General features: G+C 40.8%; 1 protein-coding gene across 1 annotated transcript in view; it reads left to right on the top strand.

Moving 5' to 3' along the window:
* The window catches only part of dlg2 (discs, large homolog 2), a 96,063-nt gene that overhangs the window by 1,470 nt on the left and 73,257 nt on the right, over window positions 1-21,336 (top strand). Inside the window, exon 2 of the mRNA XM_084565524.1 lies at window positions 2,393-2,461. Coding sequence (XP_084421650.1) covers window positions 2,393-2,461 — 69 coding nt within the window. The remainder of the gene's footprint in view (window positions 1-2,392; window positions 2,462-21,336) is intronic.

Genomic DNA, 21,336 nt, shown 5'->3' with positions numbered 1-21,336 from the left:
CATGTGCAGAAAACATCAAGCAAAAAATGAAATGTGTCTGTATACGCCATAGACTGTATATAAATATGGACAATGCATCCCCACTTCCTTACATTGGCCAAACTGATGCTATTTACCCAGGGATACAGGCAGCGCCATCTTGCGACTTTGGAGCCAAAGCTGCAATATCGATGACCCACCCACTCGCCAATATGTCATATCCTGTTTCTATAGCGTCAAATAACTAACTGAAACAAAACTTATTAAAAAAAATGACACTTGAGCATACATCAACACTATATTAACTACCTAAAATGATAGAAACCGTCCTTGAAAAAAAATTATTTGACGTGTTTTTTAGTGTTTTAGTTTGGCGAAAGTCCCAACCACTAACATGGAGGAGGAGGAGCTTATGACCTATACTGCAGCCAGACACCAGGGGGAGCTCTACTTGCTGTGGTTTCACTTTCAATGAGCATTAATTGATATTAATTTACAATTATTTATGAAAGCTGAAAATTAGTTTTCAGTTCTGACATTTTCTGTCACTTTGACACAGTTAACTAAACTGCAACCGCAAAGAAAATCTTATAATCTATTGTTTGGAGAAGATTGTATAACCCAGTTGTTTATTTCACTCCTCTCCATCAGCCATGGAGCCCCACAAGCCTTAATCATGCATCATAAATCTTGCATGCACATGGCTTAAATACATAGTTATCTTTGCTAGTTTCATGATTTTCACTGGGAATATAAAAACAGCTTGGAGTGGCAGAGCTTTGTATCACACTGCACACACACAGCACAGACTCACCAACCTAGATGGACAACTGTGCCTAACGCCTTGTCATGTACATCAGGTCCATTTATTTACAGTGTGAAAGAGCTGTAAATAAAGGTGCTCTTTATTGAAACGGCTAAATTAAGAAAAACATCTCAGGTGATTATGTATTTATGTCTGCCATCTTTATTTCAGTCTTAAATAAATAAAATACATAAATGCTTCCAGAGAGCCGGGGGAGACTTAAAAGAGTGGAAGTATTCTCAAAATGTCGGCCATCAAGTTCACAAGTCTGTAAAACAAATATCGACTTCCCTGGCCTGTTTTCCTTCCACGACATTCATTCATTAACTCTGCTGTCAACATTGTCTGTGGAGGAGGAGTAGAAAGTTTAACACCCATTACATAAAGAGCATTTCGCTGAGATTTAGGTCAGTATATTGTCAAGTTTGCACAACTTGCACCAGACTGCACTGTGGTCTTAGCGTATGTTGACAGAAAGAGAATCTTAGCCAGTGTGAAAGTATTGACCCATGTCCCTGTGGACACCATGTGTGTTACTAATAGCGTGTTTGACTTGGAATGGTACCAACCAGTTTGGTAATCCACTAGTAATCCTATTTGTAGATGCAGTCAAACCGTGTGCGTCATACTTGTCTTTTTCTGCAGTAACAGCAAAGAATTGCTTATAAGGGACGTAATTAAACATTTTTTTTTTTAAAGAGAATATGGTACAAGTTTTTTTTTTTTTTTTTTTTAATATAGCTTTCAAAATAGCTCATCTGTTAAGGCAGGATCTGCTGAACCACTTTGCTGAGGTCATCCACTAGTACTAGGATAGGGATAAAAGAAGGGGATTAGAGGAGTCCTCGGAGACTGATGACCCCACCACGAGGCCATCAGTACACTGCTGTTATCCCCATAAGATTAGGCAAATGTGCTGTCAAATAATGAAATGGCAGATGGCCCCATCCAAATTAATTAACGGGGTCCAAATAAATGATTCAAATACATCTAGAAAATGGAGGTTTCTTACATTTTTATAGATTCTATTTGAAAACAAAAGCTAGAAGTAATTAACTGTTTTATTCAGTAAGTGTACATGAATATTATCATGTACTCACCAGAAGATTGAGGTCGATAGCTTTTGTTAACATGTGCAAGAACTGGTCAAATACAAATACAGCATGTGTTTAGTATGAAATGTTGACTGAACTGAGTATGTACAGTTTTACTCTCTGTCAGGCTCCCTGCAATTAATTTGAGTTTTCAAATAAATGCTATTACAGTGCCAGCATCACAGCCTTTAGTGCTTCTTTTCAGGAAGTTGTATAAATAAACAGGTGACCCAGAACAAAAAAGTTAATGAAAATGTTATGAGAAACCTTGCCACCATCACGCCAGTGTTTGTTCTGGGGGCTTTGGCTCTGGGACTTATATTTGGTGCTATGTAAATAACATTTAATTGAACTAAACTTCTAATTCCATTTCCAAGTAAAGCATGTAAGAGTTCAAGTAATGATTTACTTTATGAATATTCAAAACGCCAAACGACTCCATTCATCCATAGCTGCCTATGTCAGCCGGTTACAGTTTGTCAGAGTTACTCATGCACCTGTTTGCTGTTCCCAGCAGAGGGAGCAAACCAGCTCACAGCCCGGTGGGACAGACCAAGGAGAGAGCAGTGCCAGGACGTCTGAGGTGAGTTTTCTCCGGAAGGCTTACGTTTACGTATAGTGTGTGTCTTGCATTATGGCGGTGGCATAATTTTTTTGGCTTATTGTCCTTCTGTTACACAGCCCGACACATTTGTTTCACAGCAAAATAACACTTGGTTCGTCAAGAGGCAGTGTGTAGCTCTGTAATCCCGACAACAATGAGCTCACAAACTTGAGTGAGATCATGTTGCAGCAATTGAGGCAGATGGGGTTTGAGAGCTTGGGACTGTTACAGACCTGTGGACATCACTGATATGACCGATATGGCTAAACTATTTCTGTATGTCTGTATTCCTGTAAGTGTTTTAGAGCAGTGACTAAGCAGTATTTGTTTCTGTTTGCTTGGGAAGAAGTTGAATAGGAAATATTAATTGATTTCGATATTGCTGTGTGTCGTACATTTAGGTTGCTGCTCTGTTTCCACTGCATGCTGAAAAAGCCACGAGTTAGACATGGCAATCAAATATTGCATTTATTTTGTAAACCACATGACATTTAAATAAAATGGGAGCCAAGCAGACATGTCATGTGTTGGAGTCAAGTCCAGGCCAGCTATAAGGTCAGTGTGTGCGGACGGATTATGAGTAAATCTGTCATGGCAGTTGCTCGCACAGTGCTGTAACATACACAGACGAATCCAAATTTATCACACCTAGTCTGCATATATGAACGGCAGCACCGACAAAGGAGGTTAAAGCATTCCTCCTCTCTAATGCAATAAGTCGAAGGTGCCTGAGCTGCATTCCTTGAAAAGATTAGCCCTGTTTCCTCTGGCAGAGGGAGTCTGAGCTGGTAAGCGTGTTCACTAAGAACGACCGGAGACCGGGAGTGCAGGCGTGCAGCTTGGTCCACAAATGAAGGCAGTAATCAAGGTTAAAATCTGCAACACATCTGGTCACGGAGATGGTTCCAGCGGACAGGTACTGGGACGCTTAACGTGGGGAGAATGTGCTGGTTTTCAGAGGCTTACGCTCTCTAGAGTGGGAACGTTGTCTGCGAGTTGGGATCTTGTTGGCCGATTTGTATTATTCAGCGCTGAGAGACAGACAATGATCACACTGGAATATTTAGCCAAAGGCTTTGTTGCCATTTTTGTATTCCGCTGAGCTGATACTGTGGCTGTCATTATTATTATGTCCTTTGGCTAATTCATGTTCATTCTGCTGCAGCTGACAGTATGTTTTGGGAATAGCTGTTATATCCACCAGATACAGTGAGAATCACAATCGGCAGAGCTCAAAAGCCAATGTCAAATCTCATGACAGCATCACGTCAACAGTGTCGCTGAACTGAAATAGTGATTTCTACATTTGGCCACGTCACGACATTTTCTGTTGCATCCCATAAATAAAGCTTGTGGCTAAGAAGTGAAACCCATATGTTTTATTTTGTTTCATGTTTAATCCTTGACTCTATTGCTGTTTGAGATTTTATTATTTAATTATTTTCTTTACTTAGGATCCCTTAAAAAGATTACATCAGGGGTCAAATTCATTTTAGTTCAGGGGCCACATACATCCCAGTTTTGTCTCAAGGGGGCCGGGTCAGTAGCACGATAACATATTAACCTATAAATAACGACAACTCCAAATGTTTCGCTTTGTTTTAATGCAAGTACGTGATGACAATGTTTACATTTAATGAACAACCTGACTTTTCTTTAGAAAAGGAAGTGCAATTTCTGTGTAGATCTTGGTCTCGGTTCTGTGTTATGTCCACAACTTTTACTAAAACTTTGTGAACCCTTGGAATAGCAGTAACTTTAATGGGAAAAAGTGCAGTTAATGTTTTCAATGTTGTTTTTACACTTTGCAAATTCATCCTGCGGCCCACTTTTGGCCAGCGGGCCGTGTGTTTGACACCTGTGGACTACATCTATTTTGCCTTTTATTCAACATCTTTTTCATGCTTTTACATGACTGTTCACAGCTGCCTGTGAGCATTAGTCAAGATTGAGCTGCATTTGTGTTTGTGAACTCCTCACACCGATTCAGTGCGGTATCTTGTCGTTATAATCAGTTGCCTCATTAAATTGTAAATTAAAATGTGCAGTTTGCACATTCTGTTGATTCAGAAGTTATGTCACTTTGTGACGACCAAACACATGACGAGACGAGCACTTAACAAACAGCGTTCGTGGGTGGCGATGAAATCCGCTGCTGCCAAAGTTTCCAGCCGGGATGTCACTGCATTGCTGTAACATCGTTTTGATTGAAATGCATTTTCAAGCATACCCACAAAAACTCAATGTTGTTAGAGCAAATGTTTTGAGTTAGTTTTCAGATTGATATGCCATTAAAATATTTTATATTGTACACGAAAGCTGCAGCTTCTCACTTTTCATGACTGATGAACCTGCCAGTTGTTTTCTCAGTGACCTTAACGGTACTATAATGCATTTTACAGTTTGCTGAAGTCCAGTGAGATGTTGCCATAATCTAACTACCTAACGACTAGGTCTTTATACATTAATTTAAGCATGCGTCCATCCAGCTGTTTGATTGCATTTGATCACTGCATCCTGGAAGCACCATGCTGGTCAAATCAGACCAGAACACACACACATATACTCATACATATGATGAGATAATCTGCCTCAAAGTCAACGGCAGTCAGTGCTGTCACTACTCCGCAGATGAAATTGAAGCCAGTGTGTTATTATTAAGTTCCAGCAGTCTGCCACAGCAGCTAATAGCGAGGGAGCAAGACGGCAAGACACGGGAACCTAATTTATTCTGCTGAGCTGATGCTGTCGTCCTTCTCTCTTCCACTGCTCTCTCCCATCCCTCAACGCTGCTTAGTCGCGGAGCCGGGAGACGGGAGAACGCGAGAGCAGAGGAGGAACATAAAACAGGAGACAGGGGGGAATGGGAGGGAAACAAGCGATGGAATGATTTTTGGATGGTTGGCGCCAGCAGCGAAGCCTTTTTTTAGTGTTCGTGTTTGCTAATGTGCTAACGTGCACCGTGCTCTGTGATGGCGTTAGGACTCCTGATTGCCTTCAGCGCTGTGGAGGAGGCGTCTCAATCCTCGCAAGGGAGACACATGCAGTAGACTCTGTCCGCGGCTTCTCCCCTTTGTCAGGGAGCGTTTGTGTGAATGTGAGTGTGGGTGTGTGTGCACATGTGTTCTCTTCCTCTTCTTCTTCTTCTTCTTAAGCACCCCCTACCTTTTCATCTTTCCTTCTCGCTACTTCATACTGATACCTTCTTCTCCAACTGCCGACGCTAGTAGTGATGAATTTGAGCATAGATCGATAGCTGCTTTTTTTCATTTTTTTTTCTTTTTTTTAAATCTGGCCAGCATGGATTGTCTTTGCATTGTCACCACTAAGGTAAGAGACAGCACTGGATCACGAAGCGGATGAGAGGGAGACATGGACTGAGACAGAGAGAGAATGAGCACTGTGGGAGAATGAGGCATGGACAGAAGCAGGAGGAAAGAAGCTCTGTTGCTGGTTATTTAACATCTGCATGTGCATGCATGCATTTGTCTCCGCTTATGGTCCAGGTGGTTGTCTTCACCTTGTCACTTTCAAGTAAAGTCAGTATTTTCCCTGTTGCTGCTGGATGCATTTATTATGCCTTGAAAGAGTGAGTTTTAGTCTTTGTCTGAGTCTGTCTGTATGTGAGAGAATGATTCACTCGCTCCCTCTAACTACACTTTGTGTGCCGCTTACCAACACTAAATAGAGCTCAGGTGACTGTGTGTTGTGATGTGGCAGCAGAAGTTGGTTTGAACTTCCATCAGCTCGCTTATGGCTCTAATACAACACCCTAGCACTCGTGAAAGCAGTGGAGTGCACTTTGCTGCAAAACAGGACTTTTCATAATTGGTATAAGCAGCATTATGTTTGACTAAATGTTCATTGTCTTATCAGTCGTCATGTGGCCCATTGTAAACCTGGAGAGGGGATATCTACTGTCGTTGCAGCGGGCGTGTACTTGTGCTAGGACACTGTCATTCTTTTATTTATGAGAAAACAATGTTAAGCACTTCCTCTTACATAATTATTGTTTCTTGCTCTTACCTCTCACTGTTGCACATGTGAGAACACAATCAGCCCAAGCTTATGTCGTTATTTTGCATGAAAGTGTGTTCCATCCACATGACACAGATAATTGCACCAGAAAGCCAGCGAGCATGATGTGTTCTTTGTTGGTTCAAGGTACAGTCTAGCAAGTTCAGTAATATTGTTGGAAGTATATACATTATAATTTTGATGCAGTTTATTTCAGCTGGCTGTGAGATTATTTTTAGCTATGTTAATCTGTGGTTACAGGGATGGCAGTGTCCATCGGTGTGGTCTGTTGAACGGTTCACTGTTTCCAGACTGAAATACAAGTAATTGTAATAACTTTCCACACTGAGCCACGTACCGATCCAAACAAATACACATACAGATCAAAATATTCATTTTCACAATGTATGAAGATGGCATTCCTGGTCAGCCTCAGTTACACTTTCGGTTTAGTCATAATATTAGCATGCTAACACACTGAACTGATATAATTACACCTGCTGAACATCACCATGTTAGCACTGTCATTTTGAGGATGTTCACTCACTGCCGGTAGCATAGCCAAAGCACCATCATGAATGTATAAGCACTGTTCATATGTGAAAGCCCATAAGGGACTACTGCAAGTGTTTATATGCTGTTTATATCTCATTTTAATTTTCAAATTTGTACTTACATTTGAATATAGCAGTAGGGCAAGGTGCAAATTTGAAAATGAAATGTGAAACAGATTCTCCGTTTTTATTTTTATCTCATAGAGTGTCTGTGTTTGCAGAAATGATCATACAAATTGGATGATTGAATTTACATCTTCATTTTTATTCAAATGGTCATGCTTCATTGGAATTACATTCTTGTTAGAGCTTTGAATGATGATTTTTTTTTTTATGATTAAGTCTTTCAATGTTGGCTCCATTCAGGTAGCAACATGGAAAGCAACAGTGAATAGGTTACTCATTTAGAAGCGTTGTAAGCTCTCCCTTCTCACTTACGTGGAAAATCTCAGTTGAGTGGTTTGCGGTCTAAGTATAGGCAAAGTCTGCATCCAGAGAAGCAGTTAACCTACCGCCCTGGCAGGAAGGGCTTAAGATAGACACATACGCTACATCTCCCTCGTCCTTGCATGTTACAAAACACATGTGACAAGAGCAAAGACCGCTCTGCTCAATTAAGGTATTGATTTCCTGAGAGCCGTGGTGAAATATTCAAGCTGGCTTTTTCATGGAAACCATTAGCAACTCGGCTTCAGCGTGCTGCCCTTCACCCAGAGTGCCTCTACAGAGTGGTTGTCCTCTGTGAGAAGAGAGTGTTCTTTCTTGGTGGAGGTTGTGGTTTTTCTTTTTTTCAAGGATATAATCTGTGCGTTTTACCAGACCTTTGAATTATTACTTTTGTGTGTATAAAGTATGAAAGGATGACTGTTTTGAAAATCTCTGCTGTTTTATGCACGTGTGCAGATCAGCAGTATAAAAGTAATTAGATACAAGTATAATTGAATTTGTAAAACGATGTTACCAAATAGGGGCGGCACAGTGACGAGGTGGTTAGCACTGATGCCTCCATGGGCCGGCTGGCCTTTCTGTGTGGAGTTTGCATGTTCTCCCTGTGTCTGCGTGGGTTCTCTCCGGGTACTCCGGCTTCCTCCCACCATCCAAAGACATGCTGGTTAGGTTCATTGGTGATTCTAAATTGGCCGTAGGTGTGCGTGTGAGTGTGAATGGTTGTCTTTCTCTGTGTTAGCCCTGCGATGGACTGGCGACCTGTCCAGGGTGTACCCCTGCCTCTCGCCCGATGACAGCTGGGATAGGCTCCAGCAGACCCCCGTGACCCTTAACGGGAATACCCGGGTATAGAAAATGAATGAATGAATGAATGTTACCAAATACTAAATACCAAATACAGTTGTAAATCAACTACCTCAAATAAATGTGCATGAGAAATTCCAGTTCTTGCATTTGTAGAAAAGATTTTTTACAAGATCTTTGCCTGCTGGTGCTAGGACAGACCCTTAGCACCTCGCCTGGAAACCTGTCGGACCTGCTGCCTCCTTGATAATCTCAAGTCAAGTTTAATGTCTTTTGCCTGTAGGGTAAGAGAGAGGTCAGCAGTGTCTGGTAAGGGTGTGACATTGTCCAGATTAGTTTAAAAACAGGCAAAGAAGCAGTTGAGTTCCTCTATCAGCCAGACACTGTTGGTTGACAGTGTTTTGGATATTGGTGAAGTTAAGCCTGTATAGGTCTTTGTCCTCCAGATCTGTGGGCTCTATTCGGTTTCTCAGAAGAACTTGGACCTCCTTTGTCATCTATGGCTCTCTTTTTGGGAATACACATATGGGTTTGTCTATGGTTAAATTCTCAACACAGATGCAGATGTAGCACAGTTGATGTGTATTCTTACAGCACCAGTTGTAGGGGTGCTCCCTCTGGCCAGGTTTCAATTGCTTTTTATTGTATTTACGTGTAAACTCATCACTGTGGGAAAGAAGCAACAGGAGTCTTTATTATCTTTATTATTTTTTTCTCTCACACGGTCAGCTGTGCTCCTCCTCTTTGCCACCCCATGGGCGGCAGATGTATGAGCTTGTTAGGAGTAGGGCTATACCAAAGCATGAGTAAACTGTGCACTATCTTGAGCTGAAATGGACATTCTGGACATGTTAGACCTGTTAAAATTGAGACCTTTAATGTAAACTTTAGTCTGTATACCTGATAGATCACTGTGTGCTTAATTGTCGCTGCAATGACTCGTTGATGTCATCAATAAATACACTGATTTGCATAGAAAACGTTGACGCATCGCAGTGTTTGCTAAAAAACAAGCCCTTACCCAAATGTCAAAAGAGGGGGAAATGCATTACACAGAGACCTAGACGCTTGAGCGACACTTGTTGTTAATATTTTTATCCTGCAGAGGATGAAGTAGTTGCACACCTACTAAAATTTAAACTACATCCAACTGTAGCTGAGCCGTTGAATATTACACTATTACAGTGAGTTTGAGTGTTGGTGGCCAGAGCCTGGGAGTCGTCGTTGTCTCCTCATCAGCAGATGCTAATCACGATGCTAATGGTTAGCATGGCAACTGTAAGCAGATTATTTCTGCTCAGACAGACCTATGAAAATAAATGACGCAAGTCTCGGGCGGCGTTCCATTCTGAGTCGAGCAGCCTTTAGTGTTGCACCACAGCGTGAAGGTTCTTGGGTTCCAACCTGCACGTCGGCTGGGTTTTTCTGTGTGGAGTTTGCATGTTCTCCCTGAGTCTGCTGTTTCCTCCCACATAGACATACATGTTAGGTTAATGTCAGTGTGAATGGTGGTGATAATACAAATGCATTTCCAATTCCAGTCAGTACTAGTCATTGAAGTTAAATCATACAAGTGATTGTTTGTTTCAGGCCTAATGCTTCTGGTTCATATGCGTAATAGAAACATGAGCGCACCTATTTTATTTTGCGACTGTCTGTCTTGTGATTCAAACACCACTGAATCACTATACTCAACACGCCCCAGGCAAGGCAGCTTAAAAATATCTCTGAACTTAAAGTGGTCTACAAGGAGGCAAAGTGGCTGTAAATTATAACTATCTGCAAAAGTGTTTATGCTCATGAAGAGAAGCATTTCCAACTCGCTCGAATTTGCTGCTGTGGTTGTATTAACTTCTTTTAAATTCAAACATTCACAAATTCCCCCCCGAGGCAAACCGTATATTTCACTGTCTGATTCATAACTTGACTTTTTCCGTCTCATGGTTGTTGTAAATGTCAAGTGATGATATTAGATTTTCTGTGTCTTAACACCACAGTGCAATATGACAGGAGCTGTCAAGTTTATTTCAGACGTGGCTGGTCATAAAGTAGCCACATTGCAGACATTTTTAGTTAAATTAGGGACACTAACGATACTGCATTACCTCCATTCAATGAGCAGACTGCTCAGTTTATTATGGTTTTGTGATTCAACTGATTGAAACCTGTGTTTGAATAGAAGACCTTATAGAGAGGTTCAGAAAGAGACCTGATAATTATAATGATAGTCCAGTGGAGGTAACACTGAAGCGACTAGGAAGAGTCCAACTTATATGAATGATAGTTATCAAAGGCATGACTGAGTCCCAGCTGTAGCTTATTGGCTCTTTCTGCGTAGGTGCTACTCTCCACTTCCTGCTCTTTGGAATTGCAAATTGCAGAATACTTTAACAGCCTCCGTAATCAAGAAGAATAACAGTGAATGAAGCCCAGACTGATTTCTTGACCAAACATATTGTTTTCACCAAAAAAAGAAATTATCCTCCTGGAGCCGGTAAAAACCCACTTATCTGAAGCACATTGTGTGTGTCTGTTTATACAACACTCAGTGGGCTATCTTTGTGTTGTATGATCATTGCACTCTACCCAGGATGTTCTGAAGCAGGAAGGACACATTCAGTTGAATTTAAAATACTGTGTAATGCTAAAATATTGGCAAGAAAATCTATTTTTGGACGATCGCACACGAGCTACGTGTTTACACCTGTGTCAGCCTCTGTTTAACTCTTGCGCTGTCTGCCAGAGCTACACCGTTTAATACCATTAAACTAATGTTACTTGTTAAAGCATGACCTTCCTCCCTGCTACAATGATAAAACTTCTCCTCCCACTGCAGGGCAGCCTGCTGGCCTGCTGGGTAGACTTGTAATTGGTTGTTGCCTGGTTACAGCACTGCTTCTCTATGGGAGTTAGGAGGATAGACTTTCTGGAAAGGGTAAATGTTTAGATGTCCAAGGATGCTGTTTGCACCGTTATCGTTGTGTATTGGAAGCACCGTTATCCTGTCCTGTGTTAATTTCTTGGACAGGCTTGTTCCAGTGCATCCCACAGATACTTGATCAGTTTGGGATCTAGGGGATTTGGAGGCCAGGTCAACACCTTGTGCTGTTTTTCTTGTTTTTTTTGAGTTGTTCCTAAACTGTTTTTGTGTTTTTGGCTGCATCCTGCTGGGGATGGCTGCTGCCATCAAGGAGTGTCATTGCTACGGGGTGGGGGTGCCTGGTCTGGTCTAGGTAGGTGCTACATGTCTAAGTAACATCCATACAAATGCCAGGTCCAAAGGTTTCCCAGCAGAACATTGTGTTGTCACAAGATGGTCAGTGTTATTTGCTTCTCCTGTCAGTGGTCATAATGCAAAGTGTTAACTCTCCTCAATACTGGAACACATGTGGATAAGGGTCCCTTATAGTCATTTTAATTTGTACTGGATACACAAATGATAAAGAAATAGCAAGGGCTGAACTTCATTAAGTATGTTCAGTGCCAAAACGTAGGAATGTTTGTGTAAAAATGCAAACAGTTTGAATGATTTTGGACTTTAAAATGTGCACACACGAAGTCCCAACTTGTAGATTACAGTCAACAAATGACTGAATTATAATTTACACCTTTTGTAATATGTGTAAATCATTACATCACCCCTGCAGTTGTGATTCACTGCCTTTAACACTGACTAGTAGTCCAGCCTGGAGCCTGAGGAGCTGGGACATTATTTGCCTTCTGACGTCGCCTCATACAATCAGCAGCAACAAAGTCCGTGCCTATGTTCAGTTCGCCAAGTCTATTTCTGTTTCATCTCCATTCTAACTCATCCACCTCCAGATTACCTCCCCCACCTTTCTTCTCCACTCCTCATCCGAGCCGCCACTTTCCTCCTCTTCTACCCCCGGCTCAACTTCACACTCTCCGCGCAGCAAATAAATAAATAAGGAATGCAGGGGGCGGGAGAACCATTTGGTTTTCCGTTCACTTATGCTGCTGAATCGATGGACAGTTACCACGGTAACAAGAAGGCTGGCACCAAAAATATATTCTGTACAACGTCTTTAATACCTCCCCTTACATTCAGTTTGCCAATGGGCGCAGCTTCCCACAGTCACCACTGTCAACTCCCCTCTCAAAGAAGCATACATGTTGCTGGTTTAGTCCTTGTTACTCCCAAATGACAAATTAAGGAAGAAAGACTGTTTGCTTTTGCTTCTCACTACATCACTGAGAACACTTCCTCTTCAGTTTAAGACATATTACAGAATCCAGAGTTAGTGAAACCTTGGGTACAGTGATCTTGATGAAAACGTCACTTACCCAGGTCTAATTCTACACAATTTCCATGTACAGACATTATCGTCGTTTTTAGCTTTATAGATACACTGCTGAGTTAGCAATAGCGGTCTAAAGTTTGCCTCGACCCTCTAAATCTTTGCTTTGTGTGATGTAAGGATGATTATAATTGTTTATTTTCTTAGCTTAACAAGCCTGCTGTATTATTTTCCGGCATTATTGGAAGCGCTCTTCATTTCACGTGACGCCTGGCGCCTCCGCTGTAAGACTGGGGAAACCTTGGTGTTAATACACTGAATAGACACAACCACATGACAGAGATGATTAACTGGAAGTAGCTCCTGTTAGTGAATCGGTATCGAATAAATTATTTTCCTGTGTGGGTCTTTATGGTCATACCACGCTTGCAGAGCTGTACTCTTTTTAGCCTTTCGTTACAGTTTTTATTCATAGCGTAGTTGTAGTGTTATGTAATGCTGCGTATCTCTCTCTGTCTCTCTCTCTTTGTGTGTGTGTGTCTGTGTGTGGAAGCTGGCGAGAAACATCCAAGATGGTGCAATTGTGTGCATCATGCTGCAAGCAAAAATACCGTTCTACTCTATTGTGCACAATACCCTCATGTATATTCCAGCGTACAACACAACTCACCGTGTTTATTTGTGTGCAGTCTTTCACATTTTTAATCTAAATCAGAAGAGTATTGAATTGTCAAAGAAGAGTTAACACGGGTCTTTAGGTTTCTTTCATGTCACTCCAACACTGCCATGTTTTTTGCCATGCTACTGTGCTATCAGGTCAGACACGCAGGTAAGGGACCACCAGCTGTGTGTGTGTGGTTGAGAAAGAAGGAATACTGTGAAGGTGCCAGTGGTTTAGGTGGTGTGTTTTCGATCTGTCTTTATGTGCCTTAACTTCATGAAATAGCTTGAAAATAACACGGGTGGTTCCTTGGAAAAACATTTAATTCCGGCGCAAAATTCACCTGCTTTCAAGGTGCATGGAGGAGGAAAAGAAATGGTAGAAAGGAGCACTTTCAGAATAAGGCACAACTTTAGTGGTTTTTGGCTCGTAGCCTTCATCAGGGTCATCAAGAAACACACTGCAAAAAATGAATGGCCTCTACTTTCACTGAATATTGTGTTGTTGTACTCAAATGGCCAAAAAATCCAGGTAATCGAAAATGGGCAAGAAATCACACCATTGTGCTTTTCATCCAGGCACTGATGTGACAGATGAACTTCTGGTTCAATTCAGAGATTGCTGCAGCTTCAAACAATACATGCCTAGTAAACCAGGGCCGTATGGCAAAAATGTGAGTAGCATACTTATCCAGCACCTAGAAAATGTCAGTATACACCTGCTGATAGACAGCCAGAAAAAAGTCAGCGCAAATGTGTTGTACTTCACATGACAGACGGTCTTTGGGGACAAACCATCACATGTAACCCTGGGACATCTGTGCACTCCCACACATACAAAACAGATCACACACAAGGCCTGTTTTTCCGCAAATTGCTTTGCTCTGAAATCTGAAGTTTTAAGTCTAGGATATAAATGTTTTTGAAAAGGAAACCTTGCTGTTTTATTTGCTGTTTGGTATTTGAGAATCTATTTGCATCAGTCAGTTTTGTCCTAATATTTGTCTAGAGCAAATATTAGGAATAATTTCTGCTTATTTGACTCAAACAACTATCAACCACGTTTTCCTTAAAGAACTGCAAAAGTTGTGGTAATGACTTGGAATAAATTGGTAAAATTTAAAAACGCTTTGTTTACAGTCAAATCAGACTGGTACAGTTTTAACCCAGGAGGACATCAGGTGTTATCATGTGCAACCATTAAAAAATTTAGATGGTTTCAAAACAGTATCTTGACAAAACTTTGGCATATACCAATCTGTAATAATCCCTGAACATATATTAAATATAGTAAAAAAAAAATAAATAAAAAAAAAAACAATTTAATAGCTATTTTTACTCAAAAAGGAAAGGTAAATCAGGTCTATCGCCCCCTAAAATCTGAAAAAGGAGTGCACAATATTGAGTAATTACTTGAAAGGAAGTTGTGTGACACACAAAATGAGGTGATATGTTATATTTTAGACTTTACACACAGTCCAGCCAGGATCAGTTTTGACCTGGGAGGACAACAGGAGTCATTATATGAATACGTTTTTATTGTCATTGCCCATAATTATGTGCTACCATTAACAAATAAGCAATGGATTCAAAACCGTATCCTGACTAAACATTTACATAAGTTTTTCTCATTCATTAACATATATTTTTCTACTCTTAAAACTCAAAAGTTTTGCTTGTATTTGGTCAAAAATGATGAGCTGTATTGCCCATACATTCCTAGTGAGGTGTACGATGTGTCATTAGTTGAAAAGAAGTTGGCTAAAACTCTGTAACACTGAATTAGGTGATGTATTATATTTTAGGCCTCTATAAATAGTCAAACTAAACCGGGTCAAAACTGACCCGGTAGGACAAAAGCTGCATGATCGATGGGAAGACAGCGCGAAGGTTAATTGCACTTGCTCACACATCATCCAGATATGCGTTTAAAATCCGCATTCAGAGCCAACATATACATCAGGAATGACTTTATGTCTTACTGAATAAGATTTACGGAATAAAGAAGTAGTTACTATTGCATCGCCCTTGGAGGGTGAGCTATCAGTGCAGTGTAGCTTGTGGTCATGGCTTTAGGGTAAAAATTGTTCATAAGTCTGTAAATGCGTGCTTTGAAGGACCTGTAGGGTTTTCCAGAGGGTAGCAGTTCAACAGATATGAGGCAGGGTGATACTGGTCCTTCATAGTATTGTTGTTGTCAGCTGTACTTTTTGTAGGCAATGGAAGGTAAAGATGCCATCTAGGGCAGGCAAGTGCGTGTTTGTGATCCTCTGTGCAGGATTTATGTCTCTGCAGGGGTTTCTTATCCACTGCAGATCTGGCCCTGTACCACATCAGAATGCGTGTCAGGATGCTTTCTCCCACCTTCTGTCTGTTTATGTAAAGGAGTAGATGGTTATCGTAGATTTTCCTAAAGTCCAACATGAGTTCTTTTGTTTTCTTGATGTCTTGAGGCACCACTCTGTCAGCCTCTGTACCTCCTCTCTGTAAGCAGACTCATCTCTCTTGGTGATCAGACCCACCACGGTTGTGTTGTCAACAAATTTAATAATTGTGTTGGTGTTTCGTGTTGGGAAACATTTGTTTCTATGAAAAGAATAGAGAAAGGTACTCAGTACACAGCCCCTGTGCAGACGAAGCTTGATCACTCACTTTTGCACTGTATTATTCTCCCATGGTACAACTGCTGTCATGAAATGACAAGTACACAAAGACATTCACATATATCAACCAGAGGCATATTTGGTAAGCAGCATGTGATCTGTATTTGCATCCATGGCATGTTTGTTTTATCAGGTCATATCGTTGTTTATTCAGTCTTCAAGACACTATCCCATTTAATCTGGGTTTGTTGGCTGGCACCGACCCTTGTGTTAGGAAAAGGGATCATCGCATTTTCGGTCGGCTCTCACTAAGTACACACAAGCTAAACAATATTGTTTACTAAGCTAATTGTCAATGTGCCTTCAGTTCCCACTATAAATGATTAGCTCTGTCTGGATTCCATCTCCTGGCAGATCGTAACATGTGAGGACATCAATGGAGTACTCCTAAAGTACGGAAAAGGTAGCTTTTCCTAAAGGTGACATGAACGCAGCTTGTGGTGTCGTCTTAGGCGGTATATGTATATGTGTATATATATGTAGATATATATATTGCACATATATGAGACAAAAGGTTTGTCTTCTCGAATGAAAAGATAAACCTGTTGAGGTGCAGTAATGACATTTACATGTGGTTTAAACTCTGAATATGATTGATCAGCTTCATCTGGCTGGAGTTTGGTTGTGGTGTTCAGAAACACAAACATTATATCCTTGGTAGTCTTGCAAGATCTGACCAACACAAGTACCTGTGAAGATCTTGGACCATATTTTGTTTGATGAATCACCACAAGTTGTTTTATTGTGTGATTCTACAGCAGAAGATCAAGAAATGTTGTAATTTTAATTTCCTGTCTCCTGCCGAGAATGAAACCCCAAAACGAACATCTATAGTGACTGTGGTATGTGCAAATGTATGGGTACCCTTTTACTTGCCTCGGTCTCAGAACTTCATGAACTCATTACATCTTAACAGACTCACTGGGACTGTAAGGTGAATCAAGTACTGAGCATGTGAGCCATAATCTCAAAGGATCTTTTCTTACCAATATGAAGCCTTCTGAAGTTCCCCACTAAAAGTTTTCTCTTAAGAACTGTTGACAAAGATGCTGAAAGAAACACATGAGACAATTCCCAAGCTAAGACAAGGAGAGGGTATGACCCCAGTGTTTTGGTGATGCTTGGTCCAGACTGCACTGCAGCTGTCTTCACTTGTTGTTTGTTTGTAGATGTTTCTTAGCCTGGCGTAGTCAGACTCAGAATATTAGTCTGGTAACACGCCATTTATTAAGGGGCGTGTTTCGACTGATTCTGATAAATAAAAGTCTCTGCATGCAATTGGATAATCCTCTAATCTTAACCATTTGTTCTAAACACATTCAGGCGCTCAGATGACATGTTTGACCACGTTGCTGTTACTCTTCTATCACAGCATAAAGCCTGACCAAACGATTGGATTGGCCTGGCAGATCAGTTCCCAATGGAAGGGTTCCAGACCAACTTTCTGTCACGAACAAACTGTGTGCAAAGAAGTTGGTCTGGCCTCCAGGCTTGGTGTTTTTGTCTTTAGTGTTATTCACAAGTTCAATGTATGCTTGATTGGGTTGAGCCCAGGTGGGGGAATTAGCTATTGCAGAATATAGTATAATATATTCCACTTCTTTAGCTGGGTTGGTTTTGGGTCATTGTCCATCTGTACTCAGAGGCCAATCAACTAATCAGCGTCGCTCCAGTTGGCTAAATCTGAGCCAAATGAATTGTATACATTTCGGAAAATCATCCAGCACCTTCTGTCTCCTGTCACATCGTCAATGATGCCCTTATTATTACACTGTCTCCACTGTGTTTTGCACAAGATATTGTATGCTTCAGGCTGTGAACCATTGCATGCCTTCTCAAAACCCTTTTCTCTTTGCCCTTCTGGTACACGTTGATATTCTGTCTGAAGAATGCAGCTCCTGAACTGGACTGACTTTTTTTTAGATGTTTTTTTTTTTCACCAAACAATGTCTTTCATTCTTGAGGAATGATTTGCACCTGGTATGGTGAACCCTCTGTGTGACCTCTCATGAGGTCTTCTCCTTACGTGAGAAGAAACTCAACTTGGCTGGAGGATGTAAAAGGGTTTAATTCCTTAACACTTCCTCTAATTTTGAATTTTGAAACCGATACGATACGATACGATACGATGCGATACGATACCAACGTTATCAATCCCAAAGAAAATTCTTATGCCACAGGATGCATAAAGAGAATAATACAGTGCAAATACATTACATTATAATACACTATAATGAGAAGTAGGAACTGTAGCAATTAAAATATAAATAAAATGTACAGATAATATTGTATCATACTGTAAATTGGATTAAAAAATACAAAAGCAGTTCAGGCATGCAACATGCACACAGTACTGAAACAGTACAACTGACTGGGAGGAAAGTTCATCTCTCCAAATGTGAGCAGCAGCACATGATTATAGGACTTGAACATGCGATAGTCTCTTCATTGATGGGACGCAGCAGAAATAATTTCAACATGTAATGAAAGATTTCGTATTTGATATTGCTTCTCATCTTTCTGCTGTGTTAGCAAAAGGTATTCCAGAGTGTTGGCAGTTTGACTACACGGTTTGTCGTCATCCACCTATGGACTGTACTGACATCACTTTGAACAAGAATTACCTTAATTTTTATGTGCTGTTACATCTGTGTATTCACTCAGATACGATTGATTCCCAGCTTACACTCACATCAACAGATTTAAATGACCACACACTTGCCTCTCTGCGCTGTTGTGTGTCACCTGGTGAAGTGTCCGTGCTGCAGCTCTGTGTGTCCAGTCGGTTGTTCCCTCTTGGCTGAAATCCCTACAGCAGGATGGGGTGTGGGAGGGAACTTGTTTGCCGCAGTTGCCGATGCAGCGATGGGGAAGCAATTCATTGCTGTCCAACAACACTTACAGCACTTGCACACACACGTACGCTCACATACGGAGGCACAATGAGCAGCTAGTCTGAGTCCTGTCAGAGAACAGTCAGCAGTTTGAAGAGAGCACTTCCCAGCAAGCGAGACAGCAGGTTTAGTCTCCACACAGACACATGCATGCACAGACACACAGATACAGGCAAACGCACACTTTCATTAACAGGCATGCAGGAGGAAAAGGAAAAGAGCACAGAGGTAAGGAAAGACTTTAAGGCCATTCACAGTTTAGAATATACAAGTGACATATGAGTGAGAGCGCAGTACTGTGTGGGTGGGTGCGTGGATGTGTGTGTGTGTGTGTGTGTGTGTGTGTGTCGGCTGCCAGCTCACCCTGCAGTTTGAGAGGGTAAGCAACTTGAACTCTGTAGAGAAAGCTGCAGCAAAGTCTCTGTTTCTTTCAGTTCCTTCTTAACTCAGTCTCCATCTCTGCTTTATCTCTGCATTCACTCTGAACTGAATAATTTATTCATACAAATCTTGTGAAGTACTGTACATCCTTCTTAAGTGCTACAATCAGCTTGATTTGTGATAAAGTTAGATTAAAAAGATCATCACAGATTGAACACACCCACTGTAAAAAAAAAACCCAACAGAAAACAGATTCTTCTAGTGAAATTTAAGATATGTTCTATATTAATTCTTAGTAAGTATTTTTTTGATCATGAGGCCTCCTTTAAAACCTGTGATAGCCATGGTCTAATAAGGTATCAGCAACAAGAGAACTGTGATGTCACCTAGTGCTGGTCTTACTGTAGTTTCCTTGTTTATTGGCTTTTTCGTCACAGTTTTATTGTATTGTATTGTTCTTTTCCTGCTTCAATCTTTACCATCCACTGGTCATTAATAATGCTGTCCTGGACTTTCTGTGCATGCCATCAAGTCTTAATAGTCTTACAACAAAAAGACCGTCTACGATTTTAATCTTGACAAATCATAAAAGCCCTTTTTCTCTATTTACAAGCGAGCTGGAGCTTTCTAATGTGTACTATGGAGCTGTTTATGATAATGAGTGGAAAAGCATATTGACTCCACTTGTTTTTGTCCCATAGCCTCCCCACGTCAGAACCAATAAAGTGGCCTCTAGCTCAGCTCATTCATTCTTTGTCTCGCTAGCCGCCTTTGTCTCTTCTCTCCCTGGCTTATCCTTTTTCTTGTCAGAATGCAGTTATTGTTCAGAGGGGAAAGCCCCCTTGGTTTTCTGGATTGGGTTTAGGGGAATTTAAGCTGTGTAAATTTGGGAGGAAGAGGTAGAGAGGGAAGGTAAGACTAAATGGAAGGATAAAGCAACCATGCACCCTGGATATTAGCTTGTTTTGTCTTTCACAAAGAATGCAGAATGCCGAAAAAAGAACTTCGTTCTTAAATTTTAGTGATATGTTTATGTGAAATTACCCTAATTAACAATATAACCAGCTTGGGTGATGGTCTGTCATTGTCATATTGTCAGAAAATCCCATGTTAGGACTAAAACCAATAATAAGCTCATTCTGCTAACAAGTCCTGTGTGTGTCACTGTACATGTAGAAACTAGAAAACTGCAGTCATGCTTTTACGAAAAATAAATTACACACAATAATAGGAACAAGATTGGAACTTGGAATTTGGAACAAGATTCATGACGACCTCAAGGTGTTGCCCTCTATCTCCAACTTCAAAAGACAATTAAAAAATAATCTCCTACAAACCTATATCTAATATAAAACTGTTTCCTCATGGACTATTGGGATGTATGTGTATGATTGTATGTGTATGTAATGTTAAGTATCTATGTTATGTGTTTTAGTGCGCTCTACGTGCATTTATTCATTACCATCTGGTTACAGGTGGTAATTGTGTGATACCATTGTTTGTACCACTACCTTTTTCATAAACCATGGGCCCCCACCCATAAGCTTTTCTAGCTTTCTTGGGGGACCCATTCACTCTACCCATCTGTCTTTTACTCTTGTTGGATTATTGTAATGTCTCAAGTGGTATGGTGAATAAACTTAAACTCAAACTCAAACTCAAACTCAATAAACAGAAAAAATACTACAACAATTTAATTCACAGACAGTGTGAAAATATGAAATATAATGCACAAGAATGTAAAGTATTCAGTTGCGTTTTATTGTTTACTTATGGACTGGATGGCTTTAGAGAAGAAACTGTTCAGTAGTCTGGTGGGACGAGTTTCTGTGGACATGAATTGTCTCCCAGAGGGCAGGATGTCAAACAGGTGGTGGCCGGGGGTGGATTGCTAATTCTCCTGTGCTTGTTGACAAACTGTCACCGAGCATGCTGCATCTTTTACTTGGACATAGCAGCGGGAATGGGAGCAAAACCTCAGTGAAAGGTCCAAAATGTAGTGATGCTTTCCATGTTAACTTAGTGACACTGATCTCATATTCAAAACACTTGAATAAAAACACGGGAATTGTGTAGATCCAAAGTGTTTTCAAAACAAATGTTGAAGGCTTCACTAGCTAGCTAAATTCATGGCATACTAATCAAACTTCTTCAGTAGGACAGTCCTGCTTTTTC

The sequence above is a fragment of the Chelon labrosus genome (genome assembly GCF_963514085.1).
Source record: "Chelon labrosus genome assembly, chromosome: 17".
In the NCBI taxonomy this organism is placed as follows: domain Eukaryota; kingdom Metazoa; phylum Chordata; class Actinopteri; order Mugiliformes; family Mugilidae; genus Chelon; species Chelon labrosus.
Note: the sequence above shows the minus strand (reverse complement) of the source record. Positions and strands in the feature narration are given on the sequence as shown.